The 20,684-nt window shown below is 40.7% G+C and overlaps 1 protein-coding gene across 1 annotated transcript in view; it reads left to right on the top strand.

Annotated features, from left to right (window-relative positions):
* The window catches only part of LOC129107121 (centrosomal protein of 128 kDa), a 41,506-nt gene extending 21,357 nt beyond the window's left edge, over positions 1–20,149 (top strand). The window contains exons 18-25 of the mRNA XM_054618509.1: positions 3,614–3,673; positions 5,238–5,430; positions 9,993–10,042; positions 11,410–11,433; positions 13,828–13,905; positions 15,935–16,048; positions 18,099–18,207; positions 19,418–20,149. Of these exons, the coding sequence (XP_054474484.1) occupies positions 3,614–3,673; positions 5,238–5,430; positions 9,993–10,042; positions 11,410–11,433; positions 13,828–13,905; positions 15,935–16,048; positions 18,099–18,207; positions 19,418–19,491 (702 nt within the window). The 3' untranslated portion in view covers positions 19,492–20,149. The remainder of the gene's footprint in view (positions 1–3,613; positions 3,674–5,237; positions 5,431–9,992; positions 10,043–11,409; positions 11,434–13,827; positions 13,906–15,934; positions 16,049–18,098; positions 18,208–19,417) is intronic.
* Positions 20,150–20,684: the final 535 nt, after the last annotated feature.

Below are 20,684 nucleotides of genomic sequence, written 5' to 3'. Positions count from 1 at the left end.
CCTCCTGTGTGCAAGAAATACATGACATAGTAAAGTTTCTACAGTACTACTGACAAACGCTAATGTTGACACATATTGCCAACAGGAAAACGGTCACACCCTTATACACTAGTGAACACATAGTACACACACTTACTCCCCCTTACATGCTTGATGCTAGTTTTCCTCTATTGCTCCAAGCTAATGAACCCAGTCAGCTCTTATCTGCTCTTATAGATTTCCCAATCTGGTCGAGCAGTGCTGCAGTCAGACGCGTGAGCCAATGCCCCCCCTCATCTGTAATCTGTCATGTTGAAAAGAAGTCAAACTCGCTAGTGATTGGCCTAATGAGGGGAATCATTAACAGTTAAGGGGAGTGTTAGGTTTCAGTTACCTCATGATACCCTCCTTCCTTCTCTTAAGAAGTGCTAATGCAAGCCGTTGTAAGACAGAGTAGCGCTTCATTGAAAGTTAAGGAAACTTAAAAGGGGCAGAGTGCTGTCATATGAGAGATTTGGAGATTTGGATCTGTTTGTTGGCAGATGATAAATAAGTTGCCAAAGAAGATTTTAAGTTGGTGAGACTGTTTCCATAGCTACGAAGTGCTGAAACCCCTTTCCAGTAAACCAACAAGTTGACACATCTTCATACAAGTCTAGAACCTAGACTCGCCGTCATGTTTGACAGGTGTTTGTTTTTGCCTTAAATGCTGAACCTCATGGGGAATCTCATCTTTGGTTACTTCCCTGTCTATCGCTGTCTCTACTCTGGCTCAAGTGAGAACACACCATGTAACTGTGATGTTCTGTGTTTGAATGCAGCCAGGGAGATTTGTAAGGCTGTGTGAATAGTTTGAAGCTCCATTCATAAGGTTGACATTCCAGTTCAAAAACAACCTGTATTCTATTCATTTATTTTCAACGCGATATTTCTGCATGGTAGCAGATAAAGATCAGGCTACACTAATATTATTAATATTATACTGTTTTAAAATAAGATTCCTGTGGCGGCTTCATAGAATTTTTTCCAACTCGTGTGATTCAAACATTTCCAAATACTGCAGATCGCTGTTAAGTCTAAAAGTAAAAATGTATAGAAAATAAATTGATGTAATCATTTCCAAAGTCGTTTAGCCTTTCAAAAACAATATTTTCCCTGCGGTCAAAAAACTGTTTGCTCTCCTGCTCGCCGCTCTCAGCGGGAGGTGAAACAAACAGACTGTAACCAAAGACACACAGTCACAGATTTACTCTCATTCTAAAGAGACCTATAAGCCACGCAGTCACACATTTAAATTAGCAGTGGCAGCCACTTGGATTCCACGGCGGTGCTGCAGAGAAAATAGTGGCATGTCTTTCACTTCAACCACACAGACAGCACTTTTAACTCCCAGCTTACTTGTTCAGTTTTCCAACAGTTTCACCTCCTTTTTGTCTGCCGCTGAGCCGAGCTGCCTTTGATGGTTCGGAAGAGAGTAAAGTGAGCGAGAGGCATAGAGGCATGTCTTATCCTCCCACACAGATGCACGCTCTGCCATGCAGTTGTACACTCCCTGAGACGGGGACCTCTGCACAGCAGTGTTCCATTGCTACACTTTGAGATGCCGTGGCAACAACTTGGGATATTCGTTTTGCTTGGATCTGGCTTTGAATGACAGCTTGGAAAAGTTGCTTGACACCTCTGCAGTGACGATCTTGTTTGCCGAGGCGCGGGACAGAAAGGGTCCAAAAAAATCCTGCTGTGTGCCTTCCATGTCTGTTGATCATGTGTAAACACCTAGCCACATGGGTGTACATGAAAAAAAGTTGGTCCATGTGAATTTGGGTTGTTATGTCTTCTGGCTTTTTTATTTTTACCTATGTATGGGAGTTATGGTTCTGCTGTCTCTTTGTGTATGTGCAGGGTGGCAGGACTTCTCCCTATAAATGGATTTACACAATACCTTTTGGAAAGGTTGGTCATTGGGCAAATAAGCAAATATTTACTTTCCATATTCCATAGAAGTGTGTGTGACTTTCATCTAATAGGCACGTACCTTCAGATAAATGTTAACACTATAGAATGTTTAGCCTCACTAGCAGTGTGGCTTTAGGACCGGCAGTGTCAGTCGGTGAGTTCACCACTTTGGTCCTGAATGAAATCTCTCAACAAATACTGGATGGATCTCCAGGAAATTTGGTCCAGACTTTCGCCACCATGAGGTTGACATTTGTAAGTTTGAGTGAATGTATAAATAACTCTTGGTTGGATTGTTGGAAACGTGGTACACACATTTATGTTTCTGTCAGGATGAATTGTACTCATTTTGGTAACCCCCTGACTTCTTATCATTTCTAATACTTTGGTTAGTGAGTACTAACATGCAGAACTATGTCATTCCATCAGTCTACATCTTACCTTGTGTTTCCTGCTATTAACTGTTACCATGGTAAAAGGCTAAACTAAGATGAACATGGTAAACATTATATCTGCTAAACATTCGCATGTTAGCATTATCTGGGTGAGCATTTTAGCATGTAGCTTGAAGATACAAGCCCATTGTAACATGATGACTTAATCCAGCAAAATGTTTCAGTGGCCAATCAAAAGCGTGCAAACGCTTATTCCTGGTAGAAAACTTTGACTGTTTATCTTGCCGTCTTCGTGCCAAAATATATATTAATTGCTGCTATGATAACTTTCCTAAGTTGTACAGTGTTCAAAATAACTGTGCAGTGTTTTGGGCTCTGACAGGCCTTTCAATTCATAGATCCTTTAGCTTTCATTGGTACCCCACTAACACAGCCCCTTCCATTGTTATAACACAGGGCTGTTCTCAGCAAACAAAGACCTGACTGTGTACATGGGGTTACAGTGACGAACCAGAATGCTTAAAAGTAGAATTATAATGGGCATATCTTACATTCCATTTCAGGTACTGGCATGCACATGTGTTTATTTCCTCATGTGAAACAAGCAGGTAATGAAGCATGGAGGAGATTGTTAACCTTTAGAGAAAATTCCACATGTGGAGCCGGAGCATCTTGACAGTTGCACAGTGTTGGCGGAGGCGTACTCTCAACTGAGGGCCATCTAGTTATGTGGCTGTGTTTATTTGTGTATCTGACTGGATCTTATCTTAAGTGTGTGTTTCTGTGTGTGTGTGTGTGTCAGCAGTCATTAGGAGTTGGCAGACAGTCAGTTTGTATTGCTGATGCTGACAAGCTTGTCCGGGAAGGATGGAACATAGTCCCTGAGCTCATTTTTATGACACACACATCCTCTGTGTGTGCATGCACAAGTGCAGCATAGTGTCAGAGGCTGTTCAACGCACACTCGCACCAATTGAAGTTGGCAGAAGCCGTCCTTCACAAGAGTGAAGGGTTTGACAACAGTTCTGATATTTATCCTGTTGTTCGTCCATTCACATCACTCTTTCTGCCTTTTCTTTTTACATTTTTTAACTCCTCTGATGTCTTTTCATATATTTTACATCAATTGAGACTACCTACTGAACCTGCTTAAAATCCTAACTACAAACTCTCTTAGATTTGCTCCTATTTCCGTTGAGTTCCCTTTAAAAAACATAATGTTTTGTAATGCATGCTTACACAGGAAGCTCACACGTGCATTAATCTCTGTGCTGTTTTGACAGGCGATCTCCCAGAAACCTGGATTAGTGAAAGACCCCCATCGCTGGCTAGCTGAGACAAAGGTATGATTATTATATGTGCTGCCTTCCTCATGGGGGAATTATCTCAATAATTAATTATTTAATTGAGAAAACACGAGATTAAGCATGTGACTCCATAACCATGAAAACCATGCTCATTCCAAGGCTTACACTATATAAAAGATTAATAAAAGACAATAGCATGGACTATATGTATTCAGTGTGGTTTGGTCTTTGCGGACGTAAAATTATCTTAGCAACCACATATGGTTACATTTTTGCTTGTTTAAACCAACATTTACCGTTGCATAACCTCTCAGTAAAGGATGATTTATTGTTGAGGAAAGCAGTTTCCACAGCTGAGCACTGATGTGTGGTGAGAGTCTGCAGTGACCATAATGAAACTGTGAAGTTCAGGGATTTGGGACAGAATGTCTGTCCATAATAATTATCAAGGACAATGGTAAATTGCACTGCCCTAAGAAGTTCAGTCATAGTGCACTACTGGCTTTCTTTCCTCTATGCCAGCATCATGGTGAACACGATGTTCTGCTCTAGTGAGGCTCTTGTCATTGATGAAGTTCTGAGATGCAGTTCTTCTTTAAGGTGTTGACTTCTTGCTATTATCTTCCTGTCTTTTGCAATAATAGTGTCCCTTGGTTTCTTTCCAAGACAGATCCGTTCCCATTTAGTATTGCAACCATGCACTATACAAATGAAACATGTAATTATGGCTTTGGCGGTGATGCATGATACTTTGTTAAAACGTGTTTGCACAACTCACAGTGTTTATCACCATAATGTATGTGTCCTGTCAAACTGCTTTCAGAGCCCTGTGCATTTACAAGAATAAAACACTAGAGAACAAGAGAGAATATTGGCTCCTGAGTTAGCAGTTTTTATGTAAGTAAAATCTAGGTATGATTTACAGGCTTATAGAGCACAGTTGAAATACTCATGTAACCAATCCTTTGCATGGCCGTTACAACCCTTTAATTAATTTACATTCCCTGTTGCTGACTGTGTGCTGCACACTACTTTGACGGGGCTATATTTTTAGATTTTAACAGAATTGTTGGCTGGCACTGTGGCAAAGAACCTTTTGCATAGAAGAGGAAGTAAGATGCTTAAAGGGAAAACAGAATTCTGACTTGCTTTTTCATATCAGTTTTGGTGACTTACTTACACTAATTTGCATTGACTACATTGCTGACTCTAAATGGAGCATCATTTACTAAATGAACATCATGCTGTATTGAAGAAGACTTGAAACTAAATATTTAGACCATAAACTAATGTTTACAATGTTTACTGAGGGAATAAATCAAGAGAGAAGTAGAGTCATTTTCTCATAGACTTCTATACAACCAGAGGAGTCGCCCCCTGGTGGACAGTAGAGAGAATGCAAGTTTAAGACACTTAAGCTTTAGCTTCACTTTTGAGAACCGGAAGTTGCTGTCTGGCTGACAGACTGTCTTAAAACGGTGGTGAGTTCCCCCTCCTAATGCACTGATCCCCTTAAGTCTTGATTAAGACCTTTACTATAGGAACCAATGAAGCCCATCCTCCTTCACCCCATTGATTTTGTGTTTACTTAACCCCCCAGACCAAGATCCGCTGGCTGTGTGAGGAGGTGCGTGAGTGCACCACAAGAGAGCAGCGCTTAAGGAAGCAGCAACAACAAACCAGGGATCAGTTGAAGGCCCTCAGGCAGAGCCGGGACTCGGAGCAGATGGCTCTGCTGCAGCGTCTGGACCAACAGGAGAAGCTGCTGCACTCCCTCGGCACTGAAAAGAGAGGTACACAAACAGTGTTTATTAATTAGAAAAATACCTTCATGTTGATTTCTCTGAGGAAGCAAGCGGAAATTAAGGGTATGATTTTTGTGGGTTTAGATGTTTTGTGTGTTTAGTTTTTTTCTTCAGCGATGGTACAATCGTCATCAAAGCAAAGCCACACCATATAACAGCACAGCATCATGGAAGCTTAATCAGGCTATGTGTTCTTCTTTGGGCTATTAATACCTGATTAAAGGAAGCATTGGACAAGAAATCCTTTGGTGTGTTGAATTAACAGTATGGAAACAGCATGAATACTTAGCAAGCTCTCAATGAAGCTTAGTTCCTTGACTGCTGGACCAGTAGTAATTTTGATTGAACCTAGTCACACACACACACTGATTTCCTGTATCTTTGTTAATTGAATTTTGAACACAGTCATTAAAAAATATAACAAATTAAATGACTGCATATAACTGAAGTTTTCTGTGTTTCAACTGGTGCCTGTTAAAATGGCTGTCTGAGCCTGTTACCCTGCATCTGATACATTGTTTTTTTAGACCGTGCACACACGCCTGTCTGGGTATGATTACAAATGTCTGAGAAAACATCTTAATTTGTGTGTGAACTTTGAGAACTTCCGTGGGAAATGAAATTGTTTTTTCTGTCCCGAGTCCCATTTTTGACTGAATTTCTCCTAATGAGCTGTAACTGCCAGAGGAAGAACAACTTGTTTTTAGCGCTTCATTTCAACAAGGCAGGGAAATGGGCCTAATTTGTGTTCCGTTAACAAAGAGGAGGAGAGTTAAAAGACACAGAGAGACCATAGAGAGAGGTATAGTTAGACATGGACACAGAGACGTCTACTCTCCGTTATGTCATTCTGTTTTCTGGCTGTAGTGGATAAACCATCTGATAATACAGCCCCACACAGATCAGTCTTTAGACCCAATCATCTATTGAACAGAAGTAGTCCTGTCTGTCTCCACTGCAGGCAGACACACTGATTTGGTCTCTTTAGTAATTAGGCTTAAGAATATGTGTCAGAACAGCCACAGGATCTAGTTATTTTAATTTATGGCGTACAAATTAAGATTGTATCAACAGTACTCTGAGAATGGATTCTTAGTAATGTCTTGTATTATTGCAGAGCAAAACAAGAGTTGCAAATCCCTATCATGCATGAATTTGTAGGTAATGACCAGCATTAATGACATGATGCTTTTGAAACTATACACTCTACCATGCAGCGTGGAAAATACCTATTGTATCTTGGTTTAGCTTTCCCCATCAGTCAAACATCTCTTTCTTTTTATTTTCTGCCATTCATATTATCATAAAACAGAAAGTTGCACTCTCAAAAGATGCACTTTTTTTTACTTCTCTGTTCATCTCAGTAGATGAACCGTTCATTCCAGCACTCTGCAGAACATTGAGTGATATACAGCAATTGTCTCACAGTGAATGTATTACTGTCAGATTGGGTTGCAGTCTGTGTGTTTTCCTTCACTACACAACACTTGTGCAGTGCTCCAGTTTGGCCGATTCCTCAAAAACATTGCTGCACTAGAGGTAGAGCGGGTCCTTCTTCAATCAGAAGCTCGGCAGTTTGATTCCCGGCTCCTCTAGTCCATGTCGATGTGTCTTTGGGCAAGACACTTAATGCCAAATTGCTCCCACAGGCTGTGCCTATGGATTTTGAATGGGTGTGAATGGTTGGTTAATCCTGTTGAGCAGGTGGCATGGTAGCTCTGGTCATCAGTGTGTGAATGGGCGAATGATGACATGTAGTGTTAAAGCGGCTGTGGCGCAGTGGAGAGCAGGGTTGTTCTCCATTCAGAGGATCGGCGGTTCGATACCCGGCCTTGGCAGTCGATTAACCCCAAGTTGCTCCCGAAGGCTTGCCATCGGTGTGGACTGGATGTTGTATGAATGTTAGTTAGAGTCTGATGGTGGCACCTTGCATGGTAGCCTGTCATCAGTGTGTGAATGGGTGAATGATATGTAATATACTACTGACTGTAAGTCGCTTTGGATAAAAAGCGTCTGCTAAATGACTGTAATGTAATGTAATGTAAAGCGCTTTGAGCGTGGGAAGATTTGAAAGGTGCTATACAAGTACATGTCAATTTACCATAACTGTAGTGTTAACATTATAAGACCTACCCCAGGTTTAGGTGAGATGTGACGCAGTGTGAGTTAGGGAAGAGAACTTTTGAAGCAACAGTGGACGTCCACTATCAGCTGTTATGCCCACTTTAAGGGAGTCTGAGCAGACTAGCTAAAAGCAGATGTTGATTTTATTTTATTCCATAGCCAGAAATGTGTCTTTGTAAGTCAAGTGTGTCGCTTTCAGTGAGGGGATGTCAGAATGTTACTGTGTACGTCGGTGGAGAGCTTCTCTCATTAAAGAATAGTTTCTTCTCAGTTCTTATAGTCATATTTAAAGCAGTCATGAATTGAAACATTTAATTTATAGTAAACAAAACACTAATCCAATATCAACACAGAAGTTGGCAAGTATTAGTCACGGGGAAAACAATACTTTATTATTATATTTCATGATGATAAATACAACTAAATTGTTTTTTAACAATTTCTTTCGTTTCTCATTTCCATACTATTGTGTGTGAGACCCACTATATATACCCACTATTTACCATTTTATTGAAACAGTTGGCAAATAGTGGGTAAATATTGTGACGTTTGCTTAATAAGTGCTAACTCTATTGCTAAATGAAGGGAGTTATTCCTTTGATTCTACACCTCATTAAGCAAAGGACTTGTGGTTGTAATTAAAACCAATGTGTTGTTGCAATCAACAACAAACACAAGCAGAGTTTGTCTTTCTAACAGCTGTTTTTGTACAAATAGTCCTTTTACGGCAAACTGTCTTTGAAACCATCTTACAAATTGAGATGAGTTGCATTCATTACATGAGCGGGGTTTTTTTCTCTGGAGTGCTGGGAGGTTTAGTGGCTGGGTCTACTTTTTCATACCTTATTGACAGGGTTGGGGGTTTGGGTAATAGGATGTTTTAACCATTATTTGTCGAACTGGGCTCCTCTAGTGGTTGATGGCTTTTCAGTCACAAGGGGATGTGATTAACTCCTGATAGTAATGGAAACAACTATTAAATACCCTGTGAAATGTCATTTTAGATTGTTATTATTATTATTATTAAGAGAGTTTGAGTTATTGTTTAAAGTAGCTATTCTCAACTCTGTGAAGAAACCCTCAATGCTTTATTCTTGTGATAGAGTTATAGGATGTTGGCTAAAACTTTGTGGTCCCAGTCAAAGCCCTTCAAACGTAAGCAACTGAACTGTGGCTGGCTGTGTACTTCTACTTCAGAAGAAAAACACTGCAGTACATTAACATTTATCAGTAGAGCCGAAAAACTCCCCCCTGTAAAACAAACCAAGGGCGGGATTACTCCCGATCAGAATCATCACTGAAATACACTTAGCAGAGGTAATGTCCAGAAAGGTTAATTAGTTGCTTGCTTTGAAATAACCACAGAGGTCATAAAGTAGAGCATGGATTTTAGTGTATGAAAAACTTGCAAAAACTTTTTGAGTTGTAATGTCAGAGTGGCTCTGTCCCATAGATCTGCTCGTAGACTCCAGAGACGTGAAATAACTTAGCGAAAAGTTTGGTTGGTCATAAAGTAGAGCATGGATTTTTATCCTTTTTGAGTTGTAATGCACTCATGTAGCATTGGAACGTTATCCAGCACTCATGTAGCATTAAAGTATTATAAACTAGGTAAAATAGAGACAGTATTTTATTGTTACTTTCAAATACATTTCCAAGTTGTTTTAACTTAAAGCCTTTTCAGTCAGCAGGTCAGCTGAACGTGCATTAGGGTGCGCTGCACTCTTATTAGCTGTTTGGCATCTGTTGATTGATACTGACATCACAATTACTGACTCATTCATGAGCATCTTGGCTACCTGCTAAATAGCACCTTCCAATCATATTTATACAGTTAGCCATTGTATCCTGACTTCTCCTCTTATAATCTGTGATTCACTCATGGTCACATTGTTCGCTGCTGCGGCTCCCTCCACGTTTTTCCTTTAATATAGATCAAATGTTGATGTATGTGTTTATTAATAGGAACTAATCTCTTGTTGCTTTTTAAAGGTCACTCAAACAGCAGAGCCTTTTCTGCCAAATCTTACGAATAGACAACCATTTGCTATAAAGGGTCAGTTCCTTGACCCTTTTCTACAGGAAAGCATACAAATCAACATATGAAGAGTAAAGATTGTGATAATGAATAAATGAGTATAAATGTGCAACAAAATCCAACCAAGATCCATGTCTCTATTTTTCCAAAACAACCAAATGACATAGTCATAGGAAATGATTAGGAAAGAAAAAGCCTGTAAAATGAATTGTTATAGCTTCGCTTTAGTAGATCTTTTTAAGCATGATGTATTGAATATCTATATAAAATAAAAATGGAGAAACATTGGAGAATACATATGCTTTGATTGACTCCATTATCAATACTTTGACACGGGGTCAGGGAATGTAGTTCTACCTCAACTCATCAACAGTAACGTGTCTTTCAGAGCTGCTGGAGAGGAGTCGCAGGAAGGAGGAAGAAATGAGAAGCCTTCAGGTTAGCATTTTATACCTTCATTAATCCTTATTTGTTTGTCTGTTCATTTGTGTCTGTAAATCTGCACCCTGAACAGTTTTTTTTTTTTAATATCCAGCCTGATTTTGACAAAAAGAGACAGCTGGTACGATTTTTATTTATACAGCACATCCCCTTTAAATTTTTTTGCAACTGCTGGGCTTTAGTCATCTGAGTCCTGTGATGTGGTGCTACAAACATTGGTACACAGCCGTGGGCCTGACAGACTGCTTGCAGCCTTGCTTGGACAAGTAGCTAATTACTGCAGACATGAGGCCTTGGAGTTTAAAAGCCGCCAGAGGCCTTGTCTCTGTCTTTCAATACCGCAGCATCTACATTTGGCAGGCCACCAACTCACCTAGTCCGGATTGGACCGGCCCCCAGCGCCTCACCGACTCTTTACTAGCCATTAAACATCCAAACACGTACTCTAACAGACACACACACACACACACACACACACACACACACACACACACACACACACACACACACACACACACACACACACACACACACACACACACACAAAAATGTCTGCGAAGCATTCGTTCTTTCCCGACGTGTGCGTGTGTTTGTGTGCGTGCGTGTGTGTGTGTGTGCGTGCGTGTTGGATTCCGGGGTCCCATCTGTGGCTGCATGATGGCACCTGCCAAAGCTCGCATGCAATTAATCAGCCCTCTCAGACCCAGCCGAGCTTTTAATTATGAAGGATGAGAAGAGAGAGATGTAGAGAGGTAAGACAGAGTGAGATACTGACAAGTAAAAAAAAAAAAATATATATATATTGTTGGAGGGTGGGCCGAGGGAAAGAAAGTACCCTTGTTACAAACCATCAACACATTACAGGCAGAGGGGAAGAGGCAGCCGGTCGGGGGGGGGGGGAGAACAGGTGTGTGTTTGAGTGGCAGATAAGAGGCATAGCATCACTTATGCATCGTTAGAGAGGGAACATCAGTCAGGAGCTGGATGAGTGGCGAGAGCTGTGTGTGTGTGTGTGTGTGTGTGTGTGTGTGTGTGTGTGTGTGTGTGTGTGTGTGTGTGTGTGTGTGTGTGTGTGTGTGTGTGTGTGTGTGTGTGTGTGTGTGTGTGTGTGTGTGTGTGTGTCTGTGTGTCTGTGTGTTTGTGTGAGTGTGTGTGAGTGTGTGTGATAAGAAGCCTGTTGTGTGCTACAGACTCTTCTTAGACCCTGCATTTCTCTTGTTGGAACATCTATTCTTCTCTGCTAATCTACCATTTTGAGCAGTTACCTGGACTCATTCTGATAGTTTAAACCTTACTTTAGTAGTGGTACTTAAGTTTTATATGCATATAAAGCAACATTGCTGTGCTTTTGTGTGTCTTTACAGGACCGTGTATTGGATCTGGAGATGGTAAGGTTTTATTATTTTAATCAAAGGGATGAAAACGTGGAGGTATGAAATGCCCTGGCGTTGTTAAAATAGAAGTCATGTTAACTCTCAGTATGAGTCGATGCAGCTGTGTAGGCAGGTTCACCTAAGGCTTAATTTGTTTAGCAACCCATAGAGGCTGACACAGGGTTAGAAATGATTGCTTTAGTCAAGGCTCACAGCTCTGTTAATCATCATAAGTCTTGCTGATGGGGTTAAGAACTGAGCTGTACTGACAATACAGTATTGACATCACCATCCAAGCTGTTGACGTTCACCACTAACTTCCTTAATCAGCTATTACATGTTGCCCCGTAAATTACTTAGCACCTCTCAACGGTTATATTGACCCAAGCTCTTCTTATGTTGAAGAAAATAAATAAATAAGACCGTCCATCCATCACAATTATGTGGCACGCTTGGCCACTTTAACCTCCAATAAGCTGTTGTGAGAAAGAAGAGGAAATGCCTCGGACAACTATCTGCTTACCGCAACAGCACAGCGGCAGGATGCATCGACCCGTCCTCCACTCAGCCTGGGCGGTGGGGATCAACCAGCGAGTCTCACTCGTACTTCAGTGTGCCGTTCAGTGCAGCAATCAGCGGGACGCCTCATAACAACCACTTCTTTTGATGCTTAAACGCTCCATCTGAATGGGAATGGGAAGGCCATTGAAACACACAGTGGAGGGATGAAAAGAATGGAGTGCGACTGGAGTAGTCACTTAATCTTAATTAAAGGCTGCGCTGAGTGTGTCGTAACAAAGTCCTCAATTAGCTTTGGAATTGACCAGGCAGTATGACATCATGTCTGTTAACATGCAGGTTTGAGAAGAGAATGTGTAGGCTGCTTTCCCGGAAATAAAGCACCCATATTGACCAGAGCAAATTCTATCTTTCAGCTTCCTGTAGCCAAGAAGTTAATGAAGATACTATATTACCCCAATATGCCTGATTCTAGTCGGCAGGCCTTTGTTATCTTTCAGACCTTTAAAGCATGAACTATTTCTGAACAATCGATATATTACGATCATCTGCAATTCATCAATACATCACTAAATACGCTACTTGTGGCAAAGCGTCAGAGGTATGAGGAGGCAATGTGACACGCAAGGGTTGAATTAACGGTGCCATGTTGATTTAAATTTTATAGTTAGTGTTTTGCACTGAAACGCATTGTTTGTATCCTTGAGGTCTAACAAACTTGTTAAAAACTTGTTAAAATGGTTTGCTTTGCAAATATCAAAAATTTAACAAATAAATAAATATAATGAGTGTTTGGAACATAGAGAAAAACATATTATATTTTTACCGTGAAATAAATTGTGATTGATTTTTGTTGTCTTTTTGACCATAATGGCATCTTGGTGACATATTGCATTGAACTAAATATTGTTTATAGATTATTCTCAATGGTAGAACTATACCCACATTGTAGATTGTGTTGAAGCGTATGAGCAAACAAAGTAATATATTTACAAATCTACTTGATGATCCATACACAGTCAAATGCATGTTTGTTGTGCATTTGTGAATGCTTATCACACAGTTTATTTTAAATTCACAATATATGCTCATGTGGGAGGGCATAAATTAAACATAACAGTGCTGCCTTATCAGCTGGTCGCCCTTGTTCTTTGGGTAGTTCATTATTATTATAGCCCATTATCTCTGCAAATACAAAGGCATCAGCAGCCACCACAGAGCAGTTAAAGCCCACGGACAGCTGATCCAGCTGTGTAGCCGTCATCAGTAATCACTGATTAGGTGACCCTCGACTGGGACCGACTTCTCATTTCACTAAATGTGTGTTTCATCAATTATCCCTTCCACGCCTCTTTCTCTTTTCTCATTCCCTCAATCTGAAGCAAGAAGTAGTGAGGAAGAGGAAAAGACACGTAAGGGAAAGGAGGAGACAATTAAGGACAATTAAGCCCCATTATTAACCTGTGGAGAATTCTCCATTTGCTATTCAGTTGTTGCATTCTAATTCTTTATTCTTTTCCCCTTACATGGTAATTTATGAGATGGTTATCTTTACTGGATTTTCTTTTTTGATTAATGAAATTATTAAACAAAAACAATGAACTATGGTCTCAATGCTGTGAGCTACAGGTTCCTGCATATCTTTCTTAGAAGTGATTTAAAAAAATAAATAAATTAAAGAATCTCCTTAAATATGTTTTATGGTTTAAGCACAATGCAGATATTGTATTGATTCTCTGTTAAATCTAAAGAACAGTTTTTTGTTTGTAGTTTTTGGAGATTGAAATGGCTGGAGTCAAATGATTTGATATGAATGTTAGACAATACAAACCACAACACCATTGCAAATAAATTAACAAATTGTATGTGTATTGTATGTGTGCTTTCCAGAACACAAGAGTAGCCCTGGACCACTTGGAGTCAATTCCAGAGAAACAATGTCTGATGGAGAACTTCAAAGATTTGGAGGTGGGTCCAGTTGAAGCCTAGACTACTTTTCTCTGTATTTAAAGAGTGATTTTTCCTTTCCTTGAATAACCAACCTTGGGTGCATGAAGCTTCAATTTCTGTTTAGTTAAATTGCACATTACCCGGAGAGACTCTCTACTCCGACTTTACCATTTGGTAAAAAACTAAAACAGAAAACAAAAAGGAAAAATAAGGTTGAAGTTTGTACCTTTTGAAAACAAAGATCATACAATATAACTAGCACTGGAGTAAATCACTTACAAGTCAACTAGGTAAAACAGTCAATGGTTTAGGTTCCCAGCTTCTAAGAGATCAGAGTGAACAGAGAAAAGATGTGTTTTCAGCCTGGATTTGCAAGTATCTACAGAGCTCGCCTCCCCAATGTGCAGTGGGAGATTATCCAGAGTAGTGGAGCTCGCTGGGCAAAGGCTTGACCACCAAGAGTTCAAAGAATGGTTAGAGGTCCTCAATACTAAATTCAGAGCATATATTACCTCCACCTCGCTCTCAACATGGCAACAACTGAGCTGGCACCTAGAAGCTAACAGTGCAAACAACAGCAGCAGTGCTGACTGGGCTAATAGTGTTTAGGGTGGGCGCTAATAAGAAGCTCTAATAACAACACACACAGAGGGAGAGAGACTTCATTCTCTGCTCAGGTACACATTACTCCTCTGTATGTTTACAGTGACAAAAGGTGTTTGATGCTATATTAATGCTCTGAATATTGTAGATAGAACCTTTTTAAGTAACCAGCCTCAGGGGGATGTAAATGAGTGTGCTGGAGTATATGGGGAAATAAGACATTTAAAGCCTTATAGATGGGTAATGGTTGGTAAATTAACTTGCATTTATATAGCAACTTTCTAGTCCTTCGACCACTCAAAGCGCTGTCAAAATTCACCCATTTTCACACACACACACACACACACACACACACACACACACACACACACACACACACACACACACACACACACACACACACAATCATTCACTGATGGGAGATGCTTGCTGCCATGCAAGGTGCCACCTGCCCATCAGGATCTAAAATGATGCATGCTCACAAACCAATGGAACAGCCTTCAGGAGTAATTTGAGAAATAATAGGCCCCATTTTTGATTAAAAACTGTGCCTATTTGGGCTATTTTGGTGGAAGAAGGCAATTTGTGTTAAATACTTGATCAAAAGTAAGAGAGGGGTCGAATACCGTTCCCAGGTTCTTAACTGTGTGAGTCTGAGAATTTGTGCACCATGAAGGTTAATGGAAAAAGCGATTTTTAATCTGGAAATACCAACAAGCAACAATTTGGGTTTGTGTGCATTCAAATACATACATTCTGACAAGCAGGTCTCTAATTAACCAGCTTGGAGGAGTCATTGACCGTCCATGTCTGTGATCTGCATAGCAGTTATATATTATAATGTATTATTTGAAAATGTCAGCCAAGGGCAGCAAGTAAACACAAAACAGCTGAGTGCTGATCCCTTTGGAGCCTTAGAGCAGGAGTCATAGTATTATTGTATGCAACGCTTTTTGTTCTGTTGCTCGGACGTGGATGGAACCACGTAAGTGCCAGCTCATTGAGACCAACAAGGTTCTCAAGACGTAGGATGTCTTGGTCCACAGTCCACATGGCGGCAATTAAATCTAGTAACAGACCGATCAAAGAGCAGAGTTCATTGCGTTTAAAAGGTCCTTAGTTACTTTTTCGGTGCAACTTCTGTAGTATTTGGGTCTGAAAACGTACTGAAGCTCATCAGAAAGGTCATTCCAGGATGGAGGGCCAGTGAGTTGGCTGGCAACCATGTTTTCTAACAGTTTGGATGTGAAAAAATGAAAACACATGAAATTAGCACCGTGCAGAAAACATTTATCCAAAGAATCAATGCTGCTCATTCATTTGAGTGTTCTTCTGCTTAGGACTATTGAGAAGCTCCAGCTTTTGTCCCTTTGGCTGGTTAAAAGACAGCTGTGTGTCTTGTGAGGTTGCTTATAATGAAACAGCCTTCATTTTGTGCCAACAGGAGTCACAGCGACAGAGGGAGATGCTAGAGCAGCGCTACACCAAATACAAAGAGATCGTCTGGGACCTACAGCACCAGCTGGACGAGTCTAAACGCAGAATCCAGGAGTACAGAGTACGACACACACACACACACACACACACACACACACACACACACACACACACACACACACACACACACACACACACACACACACACACACACACACACACACACACACAGACAGATGCAGTACTGTACTCTAGAAAAATGAGCTTTATAATGCCTTTCAAGAGCCTGCTCTCCCAAACAACAACCCACACCTTTTCTATTTCAGTCACTAATTGCCTTGCTTTGTTCAAACTGCAGCCGTTTGGATCAGGATAGCCTGACTTTGAGAGTCATTTATGAGTCTAGCTCGCCCACACCACGGTCCAATGTGTGCAAAGCACCTCATTTGCAACTCGTGTGAATAAATGAATAATTCCACATGCTGGTAATGCATCATGGATGGACAGAGTGGGACAACCTTAGGCAATGGCACAAATGTACTCTCAAAGAAAACCTGAACATTACTAGTCTCTGTTAACAGCTGTGGCCCTCCTCTGTGCTATGAAGCAGTCAAGGGAGCCATCAAGACATCACTGTTGTCAGCTGATTGCCATCAGCTGTTTGCAGCCTCCCCCAAACAGCCATACAGTCACTTTTTAAATGGTTCTAATCTGCCAGATTACCCTGTTGGTATGCCAAATGACTCCTGCGTTGAGTGATAAGTGGCGACCGCATTAGCTTAATAGCTGCTCACACCCAGGCTTTGTTAAAGGAAAAGGGATGGATGGGATATCTTTACAAGAGCTCCATCTTGATCAGTCAGCAATGCCAACAACAACAAACCACCTCTACGTTGAATGTAAAAGTGTGTCTCTGCTTGAACCACCAGTGTGTAAAGCTCTATTCAAACAGGATTATATTTGGCTCAGTGTTTGTCCTGTCATTACAGGACATCGGTAATATTAATAATTTATAAACACCGGATAACGGAGTCTGTAATGTGTGTCAAACTTCAAGAGGCAACAGTCACTTGGCGGGCCTTGCAACAGAATCCCAAAGTATTAAGAGAGACATCTCTGGGACACTTGTGCCTGCATGTTTACAGGCAAATAAATGTCTGTAAAAGAGGCTTTTATCATACCGAGGCCCACACTTTCATAGAGGGACTCACCGCTCTCTTCCCAAACAGAATATTTGATCATTATGTAGAGCTCTTTGGATTGCTAAAAAAGCAGCCGAATCTGTCCCACAACTCTCCTCTTAAGGTGCTGTTCCTGTTACTGGTCGTACTGTTAGTTTTACATTGTGAAATTTGGCCATGGCCATAGGGATTATAGGGTTACTCTGTACTAACACTTTGGACCAACAGAGAGATATAATATCTCAATTATTGTACTGATTGTTCTATGATTGTGTTACAGACATGTGTTCCATCTTTCACTCATGTTTGTTCATTTCATTTGTTGAATCGTTGCATCGTCACATCATGAGTTGAGTGCTAGCACACAACTGAAGATGGCACTTACATACTGAATACATAATATACTCGTGTGGGTAAAATAGACCAAAGTCCCTGTCAGACTGCAGACATGCGAGTGTTTGACCCCGTTGGACAAGTTTATGGGACAGCTGTTCCCCTGCTTGACTCTGTCAGCAGAGAGTATTTAGTGTCCATCTATACACTTTTGGATAGAATTACACTGAATTACATCCGATAAATACCAGATAAACGTTTCACCTCTCTGTCCTGCGTGTCAGTTTAAAGTTCACATTCCCTACAAGCTCAATGATTTAAATCGAGTCAATTTAGCACTTGTGTTTGGAAAAGGGACAGCTTGTGAGACATCGTCTAACAGCCGTGATGTCTGTACACTTCATCTAGTAGATGTGGAGATGTTTCATTGTTACAGGATCAGCAAAGTCATTAGGACATGAACATTTCATGGCAAAGCATCCAATAATTGTCGAGATGGACGAGTACATGATGAGTCTGTTGTCCTGCAATGTCCTAACTTGTTTTGGTCCGGGTGTATGCCCTCAGGCTATTCATCATGCATCACAGCATCACAGTGCTGCTAGCATGGCTGTTGACCGTCAGCTTTGTCAGTGACCGTGTCCTCCTGTCTTCCAGGACGAGAAGCTGGACGCCACTTCCAGGAGCCTGAGACTGGGCGCTCTATCCTCGTCAGTTAGAGGCCCCAGCACGTTCCTCAGCAGCTCGCTGAGATCTGACACACTGTGTGAGTATTTTTATACTGCTGCTACAGAACCTGTGCTGTGACAGCTCATCTATCGGCTGTTTTGGTCGTCAAGACCCTGTTTTTCTGCATCTCTGTGTTGCTAGGTCATTTGAAACATATACCGTATTTTCCGCACTATAGGGCACACTGGACTATAAGGCACACTGTCAATGAATGGTCTATTTTCGATCTTTTTTCATATATAAGGCGCACCGGACTATAAGGCGCATTAAGCGAAACAAAACAGTCAGTCAGTCAAACTTCCTCCACTTCCGTACCATTGATTCATTAATGTTGAATTCTCTCGCAGCTGCTCTATCCCCATGTTCTCCTGCGTGACTGATAGCCTTGAGTTTGAAGTCCGCGTCGTAAGCGTGTCTCTTGACAGGTGCCATGTTGGGGTCCTTATACACACACACACTGTAATATTATGGTGAAGCACAGTGTGTATTACTCTGTGACGCTCCTGACTACGGTAGCCGTGATGCTGCAAGCGGTGCGGCTTTGTAGTTTACTAAGTCTACTAAAACACGTTGACAGAGCGCCGTGTACCACACAAAATCGCTTCGAGGTCAGTAAGCACAACCAGAATTAATCCATATATAAGGCACTCCGGATTATAAGGCGTCGTTTTTTGAGAAAATTAAAGGCTTTTAAGTGCGCCTTGTAGTGCGGAAAATACGGTATATATTTTTTAATGGTTTATCAAAAGTCTGCAAAAATAATCGTTAAAATGAAAATCCAGGTACCCACTGAATTCCACTGTACAGTACAGCATTATAAAGCTTAAGTTGTGATGTAGACATGATGCGTTTCACTGTGGCCGTCTTATAGCACTGTCACTTTTTCCATTCAGGATTTCAACATGGCACCCGGACCTCAAACTTTCCATCAGTGCTCTGAGAGTGTGTGTCTGTATCACTGCCAGTGGCTCTTAGCCAAAATCACTTGTAGCGCTTTCCTAAGCGGCTTACAGATATTTGGCTCAGTGTGAGAGGAGCGTAAGAAGTATGCTGGCCAAAATAGTGTTAATATACAATGCATTTATCACATGTATTCAATACCACTTTGGCAGTGACAGGAACCATTTAGGGACTAAGTGTAATGGACTAGATCCATTAACAATCAAAGGGGATATACTACTCAGAAACCTGGTCAGAAATGGACAGGGAATATAACTGTTTTTGTGTGTGTGTGTCCCTCCCAACAGCCCCTCACAATCGGCTGACCAGCTCAGACTTGGATGACTCCCCAGTCAACGGTGCCAAACCCCTCACGGACTAGCTTAACCTCAAGTGAGCCTTTATCTGTATCCGTACAAACCCAAACCTGCGGTGCTCCCAGCTGATTCTACCTGTGTGCTGCTCATGCAGAACAAAGAAACAACTGGACTGTACCAGGAGGCCTTGCACTCAACACTAATCCTCTTCTACCTCAACCGGCAATCACTGAAGGGTGCTCAAGAGCAGAGGGGTAAGACTTAGACATTTCACAGCAAACTTTGAGAAATACTATGAAGGAGGAGATATGAGTTTGGACACTGTAAAAGGAGGAAATACTGTAAAGTGTTGACTTTTTATTTATAAGAACCTGAATTGAATGTATTTAATGGATTTGAAAAAGGTTTAAAACAAATAGTTTTACTGTTCGTTTCTTGCCATAGTTATATTATTACTATTTTAACTTTTGGTAAAAAAAAAATGTTTAGTGTATTGTTATCATGCCAATGTGTTTGTGCTAAAATGTTTACTCTACTCAAACAAAACTGGTGCCTTTTCAACAATATGTAGTTTTTTAATATATATATTTATATAAAATATAAGATATTTATCATGAAAATGAATATCTGTTTTTACATCTCTTTTAATGTTTTGACCAATTTGCTTAATGACATTCAATCTTTTTGTTTTCATGCAGTACCGTATATATTTGACACTATAAGCACAAATAAAGGTCTTTTTTTAAATGTGAAGCAAGTATATGCACTATGAATAAATCCCCATGCAGCCAAATGTCTGGTTTTATAAGCAGAGCACACTTGATGTCTCCTTCATATCAGAGGTAAGTGTTTACTTTGCAGCAGCTGAGAGATTCAAGCTTCTCCCACTGGTATATCTTCTGCTTTTTGCAAAAATCCTTCATTGGAGGGAACAACCAAGAGCCACATGAGAGAGAAAAGCCTTCTTTCTTACTGCGCTGCTAACTTCAAAGACGTAAACACATGCAGTCCCTGCTGTGTAAACACTTCTCAGGGTTGTAAATCATTTTGTTGGAGCTGTATGTTCAGAGACATTGTGCAGTACTTTGGAAAGGTATGTCGTTAAATGATCAAATGGTCAAATATTGAATATAACTTCAATGAACTTCATTTATGCCTTTGCTATTGCATGTACATTAATGTGTACAAACGCTGAGCAGGAAGGTGCTAACTGCCCATCAGGATCTGAACTAATAAGAATATAGAATAAGAAAAGAGA

Source organism: Anoplopoma fimbria, chromosome 18, assembly GCF_027596085.1.
Source record: "Anoplopoma fimbria isolate UVic2021 breed Golden Eagle Sablefish chromosome 18, Afim_UVic_2022, whole genome shotgun sequence".
Lineage (NCBI taxonomy): Eukaryota > Metazoa > Chordata > Actinopteri > Perciformes > Anoplopomatidae > Anoplopoma > Anoplopoma fimbria.
This window is presented reverse-complemented; position numbering and strand designations above follow the sequence as displayed.